This window comes from Gekko japonicus, unplaced genomic scaffold (genome assembly GCF_001447785.1).
Source record: "Gekko japonicus isolate JY-2015 unplaced genomic scaffold, Gekko_japonicus_V1.1 scaffold505, whole genome shotgun sequence".
Taxonomy (NCBI): Eukaryota; Metazoa; Chordata; class Lepidosauria; order Squamata; family Gekkonidae; genus Gekko; species Gekko japonicus.
Genome location: NW_015169788.1, coordinates 973,463 through 993,878, shown reverse-complemented (window position 1 = coordinate 993,878; position 20,416 = coordinate 973,463). Strand labels below are relative to the sequence as shown.

The 20,416-nt window shown below is 49.6% G+C and overlaps 1 protein-coding gene across 1 annotated transcript in view; it reads right to left on the bottom strand.

The window, feature by feature from the left end:
* Positions 1-7,792: 7,792 nt before the first annotated feature.
* Positions 7,793-20,416, bottom strand: part of FAM83H (family with sequence similarity 83 member H) — a 35,480-nt gene continuing 22,856 nt past the window's right edge. Inside the window, exons 2-4 of the mRNA XM_015416985.1 lie at positions 13,460-13,624; positions 12,571-12,695; positions 7,793-11,861 (exon numbers count right to left, since the gene is read on the bottom strand). Of these exons, the coding sequence (XP_015272471.1) occupies positions 9,227-11,861; positions 12,571-12,695; positions 13,460-13,624 (2,925 nt within the window). The 3' untranslated portion in view covers positions 7,793-9,226. The remainder of the gene's footprint in view (positions 11,862-12,570; positions 12,696-13,459; positions 13,625-20,416) is intronic.

Genomic DNA, 20,416 nt, shown 5'->3' with positions numbered 1-20,416 from the left:
CCCCCCCACGACAGTGGCATACCGGGTCGACGTTTTCATCAACCTATCCACCCCACCCCCCGTCAGCAAGCTGCCAAATTCCGTGAACATGGTGATGTATGGCTTATACACTCTGCACATGCTTTATTGTAACCTGTGTAATTCCCTCCTACTTTGTGTACTGTTTATTTCCCCTCGCTTAGCAACCCAGACGTATGCTCAGACGTAGAGCTAGTTAGGGAACCGAGCAACACTCAAGGCCAAGCAGGTATGAGATAAGAAGGGCCGCAGTTTTTTGTTTTAATTAGCAGAGCCTGAGAAAAGCTCAGTAAAGATAACTGAAGCGTTTTGGTTCTCAGCAGTTTGGCGCTTTTAATCCCCAAGCGGGAAATGTATTCATTGGCTTAGCAGCATTTTGAACTTCGTTTATATTTCTTGCTATGAGCCTTCCATGTTATTCTAAACAGAAACCTTTCTAGTGACTCATTGATTCAATACAATCCTCTTTTCTACAAGAATGACTACGTTGTTTTGATGGGACCTCGACACCCCCAAGACCCCTCTCTTGGTTTGTGGCCAGCAGCTCAGATCACGTCAGTGTGTAAGTGAAGCTGGGATTTTTTGCCCCAAACATACATCCATTTACACTTCCATTGTATCCCATTTTAATACCCATTCCCCTAGTTTGGTGACAGCCTTTTTGAACTGTTTGCATTCTGTTTTTGTTTTAACCACTTTAAATAATTTGGCGTGGCCTGCAAACTTGGCAACTTCACTACTCACCCCTGACTCCAGGTCGTTTGTGAACAAGTTGAAGAGCACCGGTCCCAACACGGATCCCGGAGGCTCCCTGCTGCTCACATCCCCTCCACTGCGAGAACTGGCCATTTATTCCTACTCTCTGCTTGCTGTTTTTTAGCCAGTTTCCAATCCATGAGAGGACATCCTCATATCCCATGAGTGAAGTTTGTTCAGGAGTCTTTGGCAAGAGACTTTTCCAAAAGCTTTCTGGAAATCCAAACTCCTGTCATTCCTGTCCACATGTTTATTGACACTTTCAAGGTCCCTTAAAAGTTTAGCAAGACAGAGGAAGGAGAGCAGGTGAGAATGAATGACTCGGTCTTTCTCCAGTTGTGCATATGTCTCCCTGGCTCTGCCTCTCTGTTGGTGTCAGTCTCTCCCTGGAACCCAGTTTATCAGAAGCAGTCGCTGCCCAGACCCCCTTTGCTACAAGCTGTGTTCGCACATGGCTCCTGTTCAGATATGGGGCTCACACAGGCAAGGTTTCCAGGAGATTGCCACAGTGGTTATTTCTAAAGCCCTCTGTTGCCTTAGTCGAGGCCTGCTAAACTCAGCAGGGTGTAAGGGCTCTGTTATCTCTACCACCACTTTCTCTAACTCGGTGTAAAAGTATGTGTCTTCCCCTGTGCTTCTGGCTTCTTGTGATACATGTTATAGCTAAAAAGGGGGGCCCTGTGCATCAAAGCATTCACCTTGTAGGAAGCTGACTGACTGCCAGCCACTCGTCACATTTAACAACCAGATTGATTTCTGTTCTGTAAAACCCCGTTTGACAGCTGCTGCCTTCTGTTACAGCACCACAAAGAGTGTCCATGTGCTTTACCTGGTTTTTAGTTGTCATCCCCCACCCCTGCTGTCTGTATTATGACTTCCTTTGCCAGAGTTCAGCACAGAAGTAATATTTTGTGCTCAGAGAGGGTGAGGCATTGGCATCCCCGCTGGCACTTCGGCTTGGAAACGGAGAAGAGCACCGCCCCCTAGAGTTGGATTCAACTAGCTTTCGAGCAAGGGAAACCTTTACCTTTACTCCTGATGTAATCTCATGAAATGCAGAAGTCTGAAGAAATATTTTTGTACTGCTACAGGTTTAGAGACTGATAAAGTGGTGATAACCAATAAAAGTGAAGGGTTTTTTTTAAGTTTAGCAAGACAGGACTTACTTTAGCATAATCGATGCTGGTTTTTATTCAGCGGGGCTTGCCTTTCTCTACACTTGACAGTTTCATCTTTGATAATGTTTTCCATTAATTTACCCAGAACAAACATTAAGACAACTGGCCTGTGATTTCTGGGATCCCTTTTTAAGACTGGGTGTTGCACTGGCCACTCTCCAGTCCTCTGGGACGGTGGCAGAACTTAGGACATGTTGCATATCTTGGTTACAAGATCAGCAACTGCCCATCAGTGGCTCCTGGCCAGCCGTCATGGTTAAATCCCATTGTCAGAGGTGGCATACTGCTGCGTGCAGAGGGAGGTTTTGGCTCCCATAACCTATATTCAGGCATCTGATTAGCCACTGTGGAAAACAGGATGCTGGATTAGACCATTGGTCTGATTCAACCAGGTTCTTCCAGTGTTCAGTGCAGTCAGTGGCTGCATATAATGCTGGTGGTTTAGCACTACTTTCCACTCATTTCCACAAAATATTTGGAAGTGTGAGTCAGGGGGTGGGGGGGGGCAACAAGGGAATATGGTCCAGTTCACACCACTGTGGAACAGCCACCATTTCAACAGGATGTTTGAGAGATCCGTCTTACATTTTGTGTCATCATTGGCAATGATGCCACCTCCAACTGAGCTTGTCGATCACAATAAGAAATGCTGGGAAGTACTAAGTTCTCCCCAAATATCCAGTTAAGGTTGACTTGGTTTGTAATTCTAGAAATGCTTTCCCAGGACCAATCCTAAATTGGGCTTAGTGTCGTTTCCTTAGATAACTAAACTGCCAAAGATACAGAAACGCTCTCCTACAGAACAAATGCTGTTCTTAATAGAGACACTTGAAACAAGGCCCTTCCCATCATCTGTGCCATCAGCGCCACACACCAGAGAGCTTCCACCCATAAGGGGTGCCTGACTCTTCCACATCAAATGCACACACTTGTCAGTAGAGAGAGAGGGCACCTGTGAAACCAAAGCCCGGTGGTCCCCTCCTCCATCCATGGGGTAGAAGAGACCTCACTAGGGCACACAGTCCCATATTCATGTGTGGAACTGCTTACAACCAGTCCCACACGGTACATGTGCATGAACTGTAAGCGTAAAAATTCCTGTGCACAGCATTCTACAAATAGAACGTTGCTGATGACAGTTGTAATGATGATGACAGAATTCTGCAAGGATGCATATTGTCACCCTGCTTATTTAATTTATATGCAGAGTACATCATGTGAAATGCCGGCCTGGATAAATCACAAGCCGGAATTAAGATTGCCAGGAAAAACATCAACAACCTCAGAGATGCAGACGATACCACTCTAATGGCAGAAAGTGAAGAGGACCTACAGAGCCTCTTGTTGAAAGTGAAAGAGGAGAGTGCAAAAGTTAGCTTGAAACTCAACATAAAAAAACCTAAGTTCATGGCATCCAGCCCCATCACTCCTTGGCAAACAGAAGGGGAAGTCATGGAAGCAGTGACAGAATTCATATTCCTGGGATGCAAGATCACTGCAGATGGTGACTGCAGCCATGAAATTAAAAGACATCTGCTCCTTGGGAGGAAAGCTATGGCAAACCTAGACAGCATAATAAGAAGTACAGAGTCCAGACATCACTCTGCCAACAAAAGTCCATATAGTACCCAGTAGTCATGTATGGCTGCGAGAGCTGGACCATAAGGAAGGCCGAGAGCCGAAGAATAGATGCTTTTGAATTATGGTGCTGGAAAAGACTCTTGAGAGTCCCTTGGACTGCCAGGAGATCAAATCGGCCAATCCTAAAGGAAATCAACTCGGACTGTTCCCTGGAAGGCCAGATACTGAAGCTGAATCTCAAATACTTTGGGCACCAAATGAGAAGGGAGCACTCACTGGAGAAGACCCTGATGCTGGGAAAGACTGAAGGTAATAGAAGGAGGGGATGGCAAAGGAGGAGATGGTTAGACAGTGTCATCGATGCAACAAACATGAAACTGAGCAAACTCCAGGGGACAGCAGAAGACAGGAGGGCCTGTCGTGATGCGGTCCATGGGGTCGCAAGGAGTCAGGACTCGACTGTGACTGAACAACAAATAATATTTAAGTTAACAAAAGTTAAAATAGTAATGCTGTGTAATATCTGAGTGATGTGTAGCAATATTTTATTTAGATTCATATACTGGTAAAATGGCTTGAGACGATAGCCTTATGCAATGTTGTAGTGATTGGTTGTGTTCTTATACAACCATATATGCAGTACAAGGGGGGGGATGTGTGAGACTTGTGTGTGTGTGTGGTGCATACCATCTTCCCCCCACGCAGTGGGCCAGCCGCTTGCCTGCCCAGGTACAGCACCACCTCTGCCTCTCACAGCAGCTCCCACACCTGCCTTATGGGGTGGGGGTGGCTCCTCCCTGCCTGCCTGCCTCCAGCACCACTGCCTCAGTGGTTGGGGAAGCAGGGCAGCAGCAGCTTCCACTACTATTTACCAGGCCCGCCTTCAGCATGGCCTCTCTAGCTGCCTGGGAGGGGGGGGGGAGTAGGGGCTTCTGCTCCTTCTCCCCCACCCTCCTACTCATGTACCCACCTGTGTCACGAGAACAGTACCCCACCCACCCCTTTTTAGTTTTAGGATTTTTTTTTGCAAGCCTGATTGTAGAAATGTATGTTTTGTGTATACATGTGCTAATCTTCAGGTTTAAGGATCCACAGATGGGTCTATGCTAACTATTGGGTATACTGATTATTACCTTTTCTGGATACCATTTGGAGGGGTTTTTTTGCAGTTGGGAGTCAATGCTTATGACAACTGGATGTAGAGTATAAGTATGGCACTTACCTTGTTTTTCTAGAAGACATTTTTTTCTAGTTTAAGCAATTTATATACTGTTTGAAAAATACCCCAAATGAACTGAGAACCCCTCAAATTCTTTTTTAAAATGTGGTTAATATTTACACAAAAATGCCAAAATTAGCCCTCCCCCACAAAATACTTCCATTCTGCTACCCCAGTATTTTCCCATCAAATAAGGAGTCCATAACTAAAGCCTGGAAAGACAGAAGTAATGCTGGTTGTGAAGGCAGAGATACTAAAGAACACCATTCCCCATTTCAACGGGATTCAGCTGACCCTTGCTGACTCATTAAGATACAACATTACTGGTGGAGAAGCAAGTTCATTTTGCTGCAAAAACCTCTTATTTCCAACTCGGTCTAGCCCAGAAGATGGCTCCCTACCTTGGCACAGCAGATCTGACCACCTGGATCCACGCCACAGCAGCATCAAGACCAGACTATGCTACTTTGGGCTGATCTAGCAGGGCCGCTCTTAGGCACGTGTGGTGAACATGCTGGACTCCCTCTGCCAGTTGATTAGGCTTCATCTTGCAGCCTTTTCTTGCTAGTTGATTATAATTCTTCCCCTTCCCTCTTATTTCACAGGGCCATTAGAGACAAACTGTCCTTAGGCAGTGGTGCCGTGTGTGCCAACACTGTGAAGTGGAACATCCACCGTCACAGGTGGGACACTCAGTGTAGTGCTCCTCAGCAGTGCACAATCATAAGGACATTGGGGCTGTAATTAATATGAAAATGAAACAAATTCCACATCAGCCTATATGGGGGGGGGGGCCGGGCGGGGAATGATTTTCTTTAGTTTTGTTCTGGTTTCATTCATTATTGCAATCACTGCCCTCTACAGGTTTCATTTTAACAAGGCAGACCACATTTTCCTAAATAGGATGCTGAGAGAGCTCAGTGTGTTTTTTTGGAAGAGGGGGGGAGAGGCTCTGGGTTTCAATGGTTCCCTGCAATCTGTAGCCACTATGATTACCTACGTGTGTGAGGCATTCTAGTTCTGAAACACTCTCTCCTCCCACTTCCCTGCCTAGCTGTGCCAAGTTTCCCCTTGTGGTCTGTACTCCCCTGCTTGCCTGCCGCTCTCCAAACCGTCTCGCCCTATCCAAGCCAATCTTCCCTTAGTTCCTCCTCCTGCTGCCTGCCTTCCCAGATGCCTCCCCCTCCTTGTGCCACCAAATGCCCTTGCTGTGTCAGTCTCCCTCTTCCTCATGCTACTGTCCTTCAAGCTCAGTGGCTGCACTGCTATCTGCATTACTGTTTGGCATCTTTTCTATCAATTCTCCTGTAGACTTTACTGTAAAACCTTGGTGCCTTTCATTGTGTCGAAAAAGAGAGCCCCTTTATTCTCTCTGTCTGAAATCTGGAGATGTGGGTGTCATAGGGGAGTACTACAGTCCTAAGTTTTATCAAATTTAGATGGAAAACCATGAAGATAGAGAACTGAGAAAAGGGGGGTTGTGTCTTTCACTGGAACCAATGGAAAATAATAACAAGATAACATTATGAAAACAAAACAGCAATACCAAAAGAAACAATAACAAAACAGAACCATACAAAACAACCCAATAATGTAACAGTCTGTTTTGGAATTAGGGATAGGCATGAACTGCATTTTAACAGTCAGGTTCATGGTTTCTGGTTGAACCATGAACTGAACCACAAATTGATACATTGGTTTGCAAACCAAACCTGTTTGTATCGGTTCATGACCCTTGCTTTCTGCTCCCCGCTGCTTTTGGCAGGGAGCAGAGAGCAGGAGTTTGAATGGCTCAAAGTCATTTAAACTCCTGCTTTCTGCTCCTTGCCCAAAGTGGTAGCAAGCAGAAATCAGGGTGTTAAATGGCTCAGAGCCATTTAAACCAAACAGCTGAGCAGCAGGGAGCCACTTAAACCTCTGCTTTACATAAGAACATAAAAGATCAGGCCAAAGGCCCCTCCCGTCCAACACTCTGCCTGTCACACAGTGGCCAGAAATACCAGGGGCCATTGGGAGGCCCAGCAGTGGGGCCACTGCTCTTCGTGAACCACCACAAACTGCCTTAAAATTCCCGGAAGCTCATGGCAGCTCTTCAGTTTGTGAACATCACTTTGCGAACCACGGACCAGCCATAATTCGTGATGAGCTTTAATTTGTGAGCGGGTCTGTGCCCATCCCTAGAATAACAAAAATGAAAAAACGAAACAAACTCCTCTGCACAAGTCTAGATAATATGAAGAGGTGATGTGAGGATCCTGATTTCTAACATTTGGGGTGTTGCCCCCCAAGTCCCCACCCCCCACAATGAGGCAGGAGATATTTATGGTTTATGTACAAGTTTATTTTTCTTTCTGTCGAATGTTCCCAATTGTGCCACAGTAGATCAGCAATGCTTTATGTGATCCAATGCTGTCCTTGTTGCTTATTGCTCCACGGGAAGAGGCTGGGGCCAGCTGACCAGAGGCAGGTCCTGCTGCTGGTTTTTTGCATCACGACTCAGGATGGTCCCCACAGGCCTCCTCCGTGGCGGTGGCTGCTGCCTGCCTGCCTGCCTGCCTGGAGACGGTGCTTTGGCAGTACTGGCCGGCATTCCTGAGTGCTTGGGGATGGCCCCCTCCCAGATGAGGGAATATGAAAGGGGTGTGTGTGTGTGTGTGTGAGGGGAAAGGAAGTCCAGGAAATACAGACATCTGTGGGTGGGTGGGTTGCCCAAGGGAGGTACAAAGCCTCTCTTGGGATCTTGATGGCAGGGGTGGGGGCTGTGGCTCTGCCGTCCTGCAGGAGGGTGTCTCTGTCTCCACCAGTGCCCAGCTGGGTGGAAATGGCACACATACAGACAACAATGCTCCCTCTAAGCTGTGGAGTCTTGTGAGCAAAAATTCTACTTTGTGAGCCACTGGCATTAAAGTTGTGAGCGAGTGATTTGGCAACCGCATAAATCAGTTTGCCATGGAGCCATCCATCCTGCGCTAAGACAAAAATGTATGAGCCGGAGGCTAAAAGACTCTGAGCTAGCTCACACTAACTCGGCTTAGAGGGAACACTGCACACACACACACACACACACACACACACGTATATAATTTATATCTTCACACTTGTGCAGGGGGGGGAATGGATGGAGAGTGAATGGATGGATCCTTCCCCAGCCCCACCCGCCACCCTTGCCCCCAAGTGGGGCTGCTGCCACTGTCACTGGCCTCATTCACGGGGCCACGGGTCTCACCACAAGTGGGGCTGGAGAGTTCCTCTGTAAAGATCACTGGCAGTCGGGGGGGGTTTTGCTTTCCCAAGCCTGGCTCTCCCCCTCTCCCCCCCACACACTCACACCACGGTCTTCCAAGGAGGACCAAAGGGCAGACCCTTTTACCCCCACGCCTCTCCTGAGCCCAGGATGGCAGGGGCCGTTCTCTACACTGTTTCCTCTTTTGCTCCCCCCCCCCAGCCTGTTTTGCTTTTCGTTTTTTTTTTTCCTGAGGGAGAAGGAGCAGCATCGGATGCTGCTGCTCCCCAGCCTCTGTGGAGTGCCTGCCAAGAGCAGCCGCATGTGAGTCCCTCTATGTGCCGCGTGAGAGCTGGCAGAGCCAGACGTGGGCTGGCCCCTCGAGGCTAGAATGAAGGGCTCCTCTGGCTTCCATATGGCTGCCCCACCCCCAGCAAAGCCCCGACCTGCTGTCCCTCCCCGCACAATCCTGCCCACTCCACACGGTGAGAGCCAGGCTCTTCTCCTGTTCAAATGACCTTCCCTCCAGGACTTCAAGGGAGCCACGCCTGCCCAGGTCTACCAGACACTACATTGCCACGTGGCCACTGTCCGCCAAGGACACGCTCAGCCCTGAATTCTGCTCCCCACAGGCAGGCCCCTCACCCCACAGCCCTGCCCGCCCACAAAGCGAGAAACATGCCCGATGAAAAAGAGCATTATTAAAGTTTGCGGGGTGAGTCAGTGCCAGTCAAGGAGGCCTCTGCTGCAGCTAAGTGCAAGACGTGGCTCTTCCTCTGAGGAGCAGAGTCAGAGACACTCTTCCAGAGTCAGCCTAAGTCACAACAGTCCCCTGAGACCGGGCGGGCTGCGTCTGTGTCTAAGAACGGGTCCGTGAAGCTCACAGGCCTGGCAGATTAGCTGGGAGTTAATTTTTACCTGTTGCCAGAGAAAGTTGCTTATGGGACTCCTTTTTATGGACTCTTTTTTTGTGGGGGAGCCCTTTTGTGGGGGTTTCCCAAGCTAGCTGAAGTTCTGGGGGTGTTTTGGAGGCCATGTATCCTACTGCACAGAATGACCTTTAGGCCACCTTCAAAATGTCCAGCATTTCCTCTGCCACCCAGACCTGTCCAGCACGAGGGTGGGTGGGTAAATACAGCTGTCTGGTCAACAGAGACCACCACCACCACCACCACCACCAGCAGCAGCATTATGTTCCCAGGCAGTGTATCTTTGGAGCAGGAAGGTGGAAACAGGCAACAACGGCTGGAGTCATTTTTTGGCTTTGAACGTGCCCAGAAGCTTGGGCATGAACTTCCCCATCTTCTTGTCTTTGGCATCGATGTCACATTCCCCTTCCCCTTGTTCGTCCTTCTTGCAGAAGACCTCAAATCGGCTGTAGACTCGCTTCTCTTTCCTCATGCTCTCCATCCTTTTCAGAAGGGAATCTCTGTCCTCCGAAGGTTCTCTCTGAAGGTTCCTCCTATGACTGCCGAAGCTTTCTGACCGGCTGATCCCTGTGCTTTTCTCTTCAACTCTGTTGTCCAGACTGGTTGTGGACCTGGACAGCTCAGGGTTGCCAGCGATCGGAAGCTGTCTGGCCAGCTCTGCTCGGTTCTTCTGACTGTTGGCAGAAATTTGCTCCAGAATCACCTTTGTGTCATCACGGAGGTTACTGCTGTAGAGAACGTTGGCAGTAGATGACGGAAACCGAGGTGGATTCCCTTTGAAGACAGGTGGTGGAGTCAGCTTTGGAGATTTCTCCTCCTCTACGATTTCTTGCAGATCACCCTTGGAGGATCGCTTGAGGCCCACACTTTGCTTGTCTGGCTTCCAGCTCTCAGCGACAGTTTCTTCTTCTGACTTCTTCTCACCTTTGGGGTTTAACAACTGCTTTAGCCTCAGGGACCCTCTCCTGAAAAACTCTCTTGGGCTCTGCTCTTGCTTGCAACACTCGTCCTCTGGCTTGCCGGCTGAGCTGTCGGAGTCCTGGCTCTTTGGGAAGCCCTCAAGTGTGGATGTTGCACTGGGCTGGGCTTCTGCTGGTTTTGTCACTTCTGTACCGGCTGGATTCTGTGCCTCGCCTTTGAGTGATGGTTTCTCTTTCCTTTCTGGAAGATTAAGTTTCTGTGTTTCTCCCACAAAGATAAGGCTCTCCTTCTCTGGAAGACTGAGTTTGTTGTCTACAGGATAAAATCGAGACGATAACTTGTCCATTTTACTGCTAATCTGTGCTATGGTATCCTTGTTTAGGGCATCCGTGAGCTGGCTAGCTTCAGGGGACACTCCACACAGTGCATCTGACTCTGCGTGCAGCTTGTAACTCAAGGATTCTTTTGAGTCCAGCACCCTGCTCTCCAAAATCTTATACTGCACTGATTTGGTACATTTCTTCTCTGCATTCTGGGATTCTTCCTGGAGAAATGCGGACATGGCCTTAGTGTGACTGACTGTGGTACTCTCAGAGTCTTTGCCTGCAGTCCTGTACTTCTCTAGCAGCTCAGCTACTTTAGAGGCACTGGAAGTCTTGATTGTTTCATTATCTTTTGTCACCTCCGTGGATGTCTGCTCTTTCTGGATCATCTGAACTTTCTCAGCTGAGGCGTTCTGTTGGTCTAGTTTGGCAGCGCTGAAAATAAGGGAGGATCTGAGCCGTGAGCTCCTCTGGATCAATGGATTTATCCTGCTCCTGAACGGCTCCTGCTTCAGGACAGAGGACTCCTCGCCTGCTCTGTCAGCCCCAGCAGCCATTTCCTTGGCACTGGAGAGTGGAAGTGAGGGTTTGAAGGAGGGGATGAGGAGGTCACTGGGGTACCTGGAGAGAGGCTCTGCAAGGCCAAGCGCCTCGCTGAAGGGCTCCGTCTCCATGGGCACCGGGAGTCCTTCTTCTCCCGATTCAGACTGGTACCCACTCAGGTACGAGGATATTCTCCAGTTCCGTAAACCTGCTCTGTTCTCTTGTGATTTCTTGTCCTGATCAGCGTCCTGATCTTGGTCATGCAGAAACAGCCTTTGTTCCAGGCTCTGCTTCTGTGTAGGGGATGTCTGGCACATGAACTTCTGCCCCATGTTTTGCCGTTTTAGAGGTGGTAGCCCTAGAAGGCCATTTCCTGCAGGGTTCACTTGGTCAGAGCCATGTCTCACTTCTTTGGAAGAATTAGAAGGCACATAATCCAGGCGCATTGGGAAGTTCTCCTGGGGAAAGTTGGATTCCAGTTCTGGGTACCTTGAGGCATCTGTGTAGTCCTCTAATTCACCAAACCCTGGTCTGCCACCTCGGATTCTTTCAAAGAGTCCCTGAGGCCTGTTTGCACCATGTGGGTGTTCAAATTGGTACTGATAGAACTGGTCCTTCTGAAAGTGGCTTGACTGGATTTTAAAGTCATCCAAATTATTCATGAACATCTGCCTGGAATACTGTTTAGAAGCAGAAAAGTTCTCAAAGGTTCCCTCTGCAAAGCTATGCCTTTTAAATGAATCCAACTCCAACTGCTTGGAACGGAGAAAGCCCCGGACAGGATCCATTTGGGCATTTTCCATTTCCATCTTTTTGGAATACATTCTCATGCCTGAACCCTCCAAGGTGTGACGCAGCAAGTCGTCTCTTCTGAAAGAGGACAAGAAGTACCGGTCTGGATCGACTCTGTCCATAAATGGTGAGAAAAGGCTGTCTTCTCGAGGGAACAGCAGGTGGGGTTTCTTTGGGAACAAGGTCATGTTGTTGCCAAAAGGTGCCAAGCCAAAGGGCGCCATGAGGCTCTCTGTCTTCATCAAGACATTGGCGGGAGGAACCAAAGGGTCCGACTGTGCAAACAGAATGCGGAATTCCTCATCAAAGCTGGCCACCAACTCTCCCTGGAAGATATGGGCAATGCTCCGGTGGATCTTCTCAAATGACCACATGAAGCTGCAAAAAAAGCGAATAAGAGAATGTGGAGTTATTGTAATGTGTGGAAACTCTTCCTCCCGTGCGGCACATGAGCCTCTTACAGGCAGCCACTGCTTGTTTTTCATAAGGTCCTTGGGGAAGCCCTGGCATCCAGGAGGCAGACCTGAACTCTGGTGCACCTTCACGCACGTGAACACACTCGAAGTGGACTTCATGGGTCCATCAAGGTCACTGCGATCTACTCAGATTGGCAGTGGCTCTCCAGGGTGTCAGGCAGAGAGGTCTTTCAGACTAGTCCCTGGGCTCCTAACAGCAGATGCCAAGGACTGGACCTGGTACCTTCTGTGTGTAAAAAGCAGAGGCTCTTCCACTGCGCCACATCGCCTCCCCTCCCAGTCTGATGGATGCAACCTGGACATAAATAGTTTGATGGAATTTTCACAACAGGAGTCCAGACTACACCAGCCTACTCACTGCAAGAGGATGAGCAGGTAGGTCTCTCCTCAGCACCCTGGCCTACAGCCCTTGGGCAGGAGTTCAATACGAGCCACACGCACAAATCCTCTCCTCAGTCCCCTCCTCTGGAACCCACGCTTCCCACCCACCCCCTCCCACCGCTGCCCACGTGGGGAACCTTTGTCTTTGCCAGCTGCAGGAGCAGAAGAGCAACCCCCCACCCCACCCCCGCAGCGCCCTCGTGTCCTCCTCCTCCCCCCTCCCCCCTCACCTGTAGCTGCCACTCAGCACTACCATGCAGTCCACCAGCAGGAACTTCTCCTTCACATGCCCCTTGAACGACATCCCCGTGCGGCAGTAATAGGTGGGGCCAGACACCGTTCGCACCCGCAGGAACTGCAAAGCAACGGAGAGAGTTCAAGCAGGGAAATCCCCAAAGGCAACAAAGCCCTTCCTCTCTGGCTGGCTCTTGAACCCGCAGGGCCCGCCGATTCTGGCTTGGTCTGAACTCCCAGGAGAGCACCCACCCACCCCCAGATTTCACGCCCTCTTCCAGAGGGCTGGGTCAAACTCATCTTTTATTTGATGGAGAAAAGACCAGCCTCCCTCCAGGAGTAAAAGCCAAGTTAGCACCTCCGTTACAGTTTCATTTTATTATGAGATGTCCTCATTTCCCCCAGAATTGTTTTTTTCTTCGCTTCAATTCACTCTTCTTGTAAAACCCTAACCCATAATAGGAGGCCAAGGCTAAAACTGTAGGCCCGAGCCCTCCTGAATACAGTGCAAATGGCTTCTGAATAAACATGCACAAAGCCGTGGAGCTGAAAGTGGGAGACCAAGGAAGTCGACTGGGTGGTGTTTTATGCTCACAGCGGGAGGAGGAGGAGTCCTTTGCTGATTTTCATGCAGAAGGGGTCGGTGGAGGCTCCACTTAGCTTCTCCAGGCATGAAAGGCCTAAGGGGGCACGTCAAAGCAGGTGAGGGGCAAATACCAGTACTAGAAACAGGAAAATGGAAGTCTGCTGATGCTAGTCTGGGGATATGCGAGGCCAGCCCAAATCGGGGGGAGGCATCAATGGGGAGCCGGCTTCCCAGTCCCACGGTGCCTTATTGGCCCATCTACTTGATGTCGCTCCAGTCACGCCCCACTGTGCACTCACTTCCACATAGTTCAGGTTCACTCTGCACTTGGCAGCCATGTCCAGGAAGAGTTGGGCATTCATCTCATCCAGCAGGATGTAGACGGGCACTCTGCGTGCGGCTGCATCCAGCACCTCACTCAGCAGGTCCACATCTGTGAAAACGTCCATCACTATGGCAACAACCTGAGAAGAGAAGTCAATGACAAGAGAGCATTCCAGAGGCATGCAGACACTCTGCCTTGCTTGGGAGATCCTCACGGAAGTTGACCCTCAGCATCCTTACTGCAGAGGGAGCCAGCAGCGAAATCGCTCCCCTCCTCTTCGCTGGGTGGCCACAGTTAACCTCCCGTTGCTGGGTTGTACCTGGGGGACTGGTGCCTCCTACTCACGCGGAAGGCAAGCCCTGTGCAGACTGTATTGCACGGCTTCCATGTCCAGAAAGAGGCAGATCCCCAGCCCACGCCCTACCAGGCCCACATGTTGGGGAAGCTGCAACAGTTCTCTTCTCCTCAGTTTTATTAGGCCCAAACACTTCAAGAAACGGCAGTCTTCGCGATGGCTTCCTGCCTGCTCTCAGCTGCAGCAGAGGCAAAGGAGAGAAAGATGCCTCGGCCTTGCTGGGGCAGAGTGGACTCAACAGCATCTAGAACAGACTTGCAGCCGTGGGCAGAGCCCAGCCTTCCCACACCTGCTCCCAGATCCTGCAAGCAAACGGTGCAGCGCTCACCATTTCTGGCCTCGCTGTGGCTGCTCCCCGAGGCCCAGCACAGAGGTGGCCCCTCCCCTGCACCAATGCTTTGGCAGCAGCCAGGCCGTGGGGATACGAGGGACTGCCTTGCAATGGCTTATCTCTTTTCTCCAAGGTCGGAGACCGAGAGAGGCACTCGGGGAGATGGTTTCACCGCGTTACCCGTTGGTATGCGGCGTCCTTCAGGGGGGTGATCCTCTCCCCTATGTTGTCTAACATCGACGTGCACCCTCTCGCCCAGCTGGCCACCACCAGTAACCCTAGCCCCCAGCTCTATCCGCTGATGGATGTCCACCCAGATACCGCCCCAGAGGTTCAGGCCAGGGCACTGGAGGCCGTGCCTGAAACCGAGCCAACTGAAATTAAATCCATCTAAGATGGAGGCCCTGTGCCTGAGCCACAGGGGGGTGGGACTGGGAATCCGGCTTCCCACCCTTGGCAGGATGCTGTTAATGCCGGGAGTGATCCTGGACACCACACTTTCAGCGGGGGCCGAGGTCACAAAGGCCTTTTACCATCTTTGGCAGGTCAGGGAACTGGCTCCCTCTCTTGTCCCCCATGACTTAGCCACAGTGACCCATGCAATGGTCACCTCCAGACTGGACCACTATAGCTTGCTGTCAGCTCAGCCGCTGCCATAGCTGGTGGAGGGGGGAGGGGATGGATGGGTCTGTTGCTGTAATTGAATCTTAACTTTCGTTTCTTCCCAACTTCTCTTATCTGCTAGCCTAAGCTAGTGACCTTGGTACCTTGTTGCTGCTTTCTCTGAGAATGTAGACCCGTTAGGTTAGGCGGGCTTTTGCTAGTTCCCTGATTGGCCCAGGTCCACCAGGGGGACCCCTTTGAATTATGTATAACTCCCCATTGCGCATGCTTGCAGTCAGTTCTAACACAGAATGTATGCACAGATGACCTGCCTTTACTGACTCAATAAACTTCACTCTTTTGAATGGGAGTTGTTGGGAACGGATTGCTGCAGGACTCTGACAGAGTGTTAGAACTCGCATAGTCCCCGAAACTCGTACCCCACCATGGCTGATGAGGAGATCAGAGACATTCCAGTTACCAGTGTGGAAGAGATCCCCACCACAACGGGGACCACCATCACCACCCCAGGAGCTAGTGGATGTGTTGAGATATGTGGCCCGGAGAGACCGTGGCAAGACCCTTACATGTGGGCCAGTTTCTCCACAGAAACAAGGGAATCGTGGATAATCACCCCTCTGGCGAGAGGCACCAGCTGGTATGACCACCTCTACCCTATGAAGAGTGGCCGAGAGTATGGGGGATACGGTGGCGGGGGTGAAGAGCAACTAGAACGTGTGAGACGCGAGTTGCAAGCCCAACAAGAAGAAATGTGGAGAGAGATGCAGGAGATGATGCTCAACCTGCACCGTCTCATTGCTACGACAGTGCAACACGAGCTGCAGTTGCAGCGCCCTGCAGGGCCAGCAGCTCTCCCGGCTGGCCAAGTACTGCCAGTGCCAGTGCCCCCAGGACAACAGCTGGCACCAGCAAGTCCAGCCGCTGGCCAAACCCACTGTCCCGCCTGCCCTGGGGCCAGAGAGACCACGATAATTGCTGGACGCTACGTTTGATGGCAATCTGGATAAACTTGCCTTTTTACTGCTACAAGTGCATAAGTTCCTTCGGGACTGGGGCCACACCTTCCCGTCAGATGAACACCAAGTGGATTACATTGGGTCACACCTGAGAGAGTGAGCGACTGACTGGTATGTTGGGCTGCACAGTTCGCGAGGTCCCGAACCCTGTGAGGTGCAAGCGTTCATGTGGGACCTGAGAAGGCAGCATGGAGACCCTATGGAAGCGGAGACAGCACACACGAACCTGAGAGCCCTGGAGCAAGGCGCTCGGTTGGTGTGGGAGTACTCAGATGAGTTAAAGATGTACGCGGCCAAGATCCAAGGATGGCCCGAAGCCATGCTCATGGAGCAGTATCGCTTGGGGCTGAATCACCAGATCTTAGAGACGGTGCTTCGCAGTGTGAACCCCGTAACACTGGCTGCTTGGGTGAGGGAAGCCGGGGATGCCGAAAATCGCCTCCAGATGATCCGGATGCATACACCCAAGCCGGTTCCAAAGGCACTGGGGGGAGGAGCGAAGACCTCGCGCCCCAAGCCAAAGGAGCCCTTACGGGATCAACGGCTGTGACAAGGGCTTTGCCTGCGTTGTGGAGAGCCGGGCCACTATGCTGCCTTCTGCCCCACGGTTATTACATCCCCTGGAGCCAAAGCCCCAAAGCAGAAGGGCGTGGAGATCCCCACGAAGGGTGGAGGAACACAGGCTATGGCAAATAAAATGCAAGTCTGTGGTCAGGTAGGCAAAAAGGGAATATGAGGAGCATATAGCAAAAAATGTAAAAACCAACAATAAAACTTTCTTCAAATACATTAGAAGCAGGAAACCAGCCAGGGAGGCAGTGGGGCCTTTGGATGACCAAGGGGTAAAAGGAGTACTGAAGGATGATAGGGAAATGGCTGAGAAGCTAAATGCATTTTTTGCCTCCGTCTTCACTGTGGAAGATGAGAGGTGCTTGCCCACTCCAGAGCCGCTGAGTTCGGGAGGGGTGTTGAAAGACCTGAGTCAGATTGAGGTGACGAGAGAGGAGGTCCTAAAACTGATAAACAACTTAAAAACTGATAAATCACCAGGCCCAGATGGCATACATCCAAGAGTTCTGAAAGAACTCAATTGTGAACTTGTGGATCTCCTGACAAAAATATGTAATCTCTCCTTAAAATCAGCCTCCATTCCTGAGGACTGGAAGGTAGCTAATGTCACTCCCATCTTTAAAAAGGGTTCCAGAGGAGATCCGGGAAATTACAGGCCAGTCAGTCTGACGTCGATACCGGGTAAATTGGTGGAAACCATTATTAAGGAAAGAATTAGTAGGCACATAGATGAACAAAACCTATTGAGGCAGACTCAACATGGGTTCTGTAAGGGAAGATCTTGTCTCACTAACCTGTTAATGTTCTTTGAGGGGGTGAACAAACATGTGGACAAGGGGGATCCAATAGATATTGTTTACCTTGACTTCCAGAAAGCTTTTGATAAAGTTCCTCATCAAAGGCTCCTAAGCAAGCTCAAAAATCATGGGATAAAAGGACAAGTCCTTTTATGGATCAAAAACTGGCTAATTAATAGAAAACAGAGAGTGAGTATAAATGGGCAGTTCTCCCAGTGGAGGGGTGTAAGCAGTGGGGTACCACAGGGATCAGTACTTGGTCCACTGCTTTTTAACTTGTTCATTAATGATTTGGAGTTGGGAGTAAGCAGTGAAGTGGCTAAATTTGCGGATGATACGAAGTTGTTCAGGGTGGTGAAAACCAGTGAGGATTGTGAGGCACTCCAAAGGGATCTGTCAAAGTTGGGCGAGTGGGCGTCAACATGGCAAATGGGGTTCAATGTGGCCAAGTGCAAGGTGATGCACATTGGAGCCAAAAATCCTAACTATAAATACACGTTGATGGGGTCTGAACTGGCAGAGACAGATCAAGAGGACTCAATGTGGAATACTGTGTGCAATTCTGGTCACCACACCTTAAAAAGGATATTATAGCTTTGGAAAAAGTGCAGAAAAGGGCAACTCAAATGATAAAAGGGTTGGAACACTTTCCCTATGAGGAAAGGTTAAGGCGCTTGGGGCTCTTTAGCTTGGAGAAATGACGACTGAGGGGTGACATGATTGAGGTTTATAAGATTATGCATGGGAAAGAGCAGGTCGAGAAAGAGGTACTTTTCTCCCTTTCTCACAATACAAGAACTCGTGGGCACTCCATGAAATTGCTGAGCGGTGGGGCTAGAACGGATAAAAGGAAGTCCTTCTTCACCCAAAGAGTGATTAACACTTGGAATTCACTGCCACAGGAAGTAGTGGCGGCTACAAGCATGGACGGCTTCAAAAGGGAATTAGATAAGCATATGGAGCAGAGGTCCATCAGGGGCTATTAGCCACAAGGTATAGATAGGGGCTCTAGGGCAAGTGATGCTCTGCCTTCTTGGTGCTTTGGGGGGTCAACAGTGGGAGGGCTTCTAATGTCCTGGCCCCACTGGTGGACCTCCTGATAGCACTGGTATTTCTGGCCACTGTGTGATACAGAGTGTTGGACTGGATGGGCCTTTGGCCTGATCCAACATTGGCATCTCTTATGTTCTTATCTGCTGCCTTTTACCTTATAGATGCCAAAAAGGCGTTTGATCAGGTGATTTTCTTTTTAGGACATTTTTCTTTGCCATTTCAGTTACTTTGTGGAGTGAGGCAAGAAGAAGAAGAAGAGAGATTGGATTTATACTCCGCCCTTCACTTGGAGTCTCAGAGCGGCTTACAAACTCCTTTCCCTTCCCCTCCCCACAACAGACACCCTGGGAGGTGGGTGGGGCTGAGAGAACTCTGACACAAACTGCTCTTTTTCAAGGACAGCTGTGCCAGAGCTTCTGACTGACCCAAGGTCACATCAGCAGGTGCAAGTGGAGGAGTGGGGAATCAAACCCGGTTCTCCCAGATTAGAGTCCGCACACCAAACCACTACACCAAACTGGTTGCCCTTTATTACCGTTGTTATTTGATCTATGCATAGGGTTAGGGTTGGGGTTGGCCATACAAATAAGACAAGGAGCATTAATTTCTGGCATTACGGGGAGAGAGAGGAAGAACATATTACTTCTCTATGTAGATGTCGTCTGCAAGTCCCCAAAGCAGCACCCCCAGGCACATTTTCTGCCACCCACCAAGTGTTTTTTAGATCGTGGGCAGGGCTGGGAAGGGGTGGGACTTTCTGTGTTTTTGATGTTTGTGGTATAAATGCAGACAGCGGCTTTATGTAAAGAACTTCAACGGTGCAAATAGTGGTGTGCTATTCTAAAAACACAGTGGAATTTTATTCTGACTAAACACAATAGGGCTGCATGCTGAAAATCCTTACTGTAACTACCTGGAACTTCTACTGAGGTCATCAGATCTTCCCAGTGTTAATGTATTTTTTTTACAATTCAGGTGGAAGTTGATAATAATATCACTCCATCAAACAGTGTCCACTTTTAAAAACATTATTGGTGTTCCGGTCAACCTCTGGCCAGAGTCTCTCTCCCTCTTGCTGTACAGACATGCAAGGAGCTCTCATTGGCCCCCCTCAGCACCATCCGCCATTGTTGCAAGTAATAATACCAGTTAAAAACGTCTGGGCTGATGAGAGAAGGAGCAGCAAGGAGAAGAAGCATTTTGCTCCTTTTCCTTTTGCTTAGGTGCACTAAATGCCAGCAAGATGAAGACAGACTCTGCCAGAGGAGGGCCATCTTGGGGTTGTCCCCACCACCCTGTGTCAGAATTCCAGAGCTGAAAGAGATGGGGGACCCTGGTTGTAGTCTTTACAATAACTAATCCTAAGGAACGGACCAGTCGCTTTTGGCTCAATCTCTGGCTATAAAATAAATTATACACAAGTCAGTTTTGATGAGGGCTGATATGCTGACCATGGAAAAAGAGTTGCTGCATATGCAGGAAGACATCCAATGTAGGCTGTCTTGGAATCAGCTTTTCCCTGGAATTGGATAGTTTGATGATGAGAAATGGGCACCCTTTAATGCATGGAGTGGAGAACAATAGGTATAGATGGTTTTCATATCAAGTAGACAGAATTGCTACTATTAAGATGAAGATTTTACCTAACGTTACGTTCTTATTTCTGGCACTACCACTTAAAATCCTGCAGAGCTTACTGAGAAGGAGTCAATATATTTTTGATGCATTTATCTGAGAAGGTTAAAAAATCACAGAACAAAGTAAGGTTATGGAAGCATCCCGTGAAAAAGGAGGCCTTGCTGTTCCTGGTGCTGTTAGATTCAGCAGTCTTGATCATGCCGGCAAACTGGTTTGGGGAAGGGTGTGAGATCGTCCAGGAGTCAGAGCAAAGAGGCATATCTACTCCTTTGATACTGCATAGACACGGCAAGGTAATAAAGAATTTCCCGTTTTCCAAATCCTATCACAGATGCTTTAATCAAAAATTGGAATAGATGTAATAATCTTGGGCTTAATTATAGGGCCGTAGCTAACCTCTTTCTTGTGGGGGGGCCCTGTGGAAAGTGGTGGGGCCGAAATGTGTGTGCGCGCGCAAAGCACACGCGCGCCGCACACACATCACCCGCTCGCTCGCCTGGCTCGCCATGTGGGGGGGGGTTGGAGAAGGTTTTGCAGGTCCGTCCCC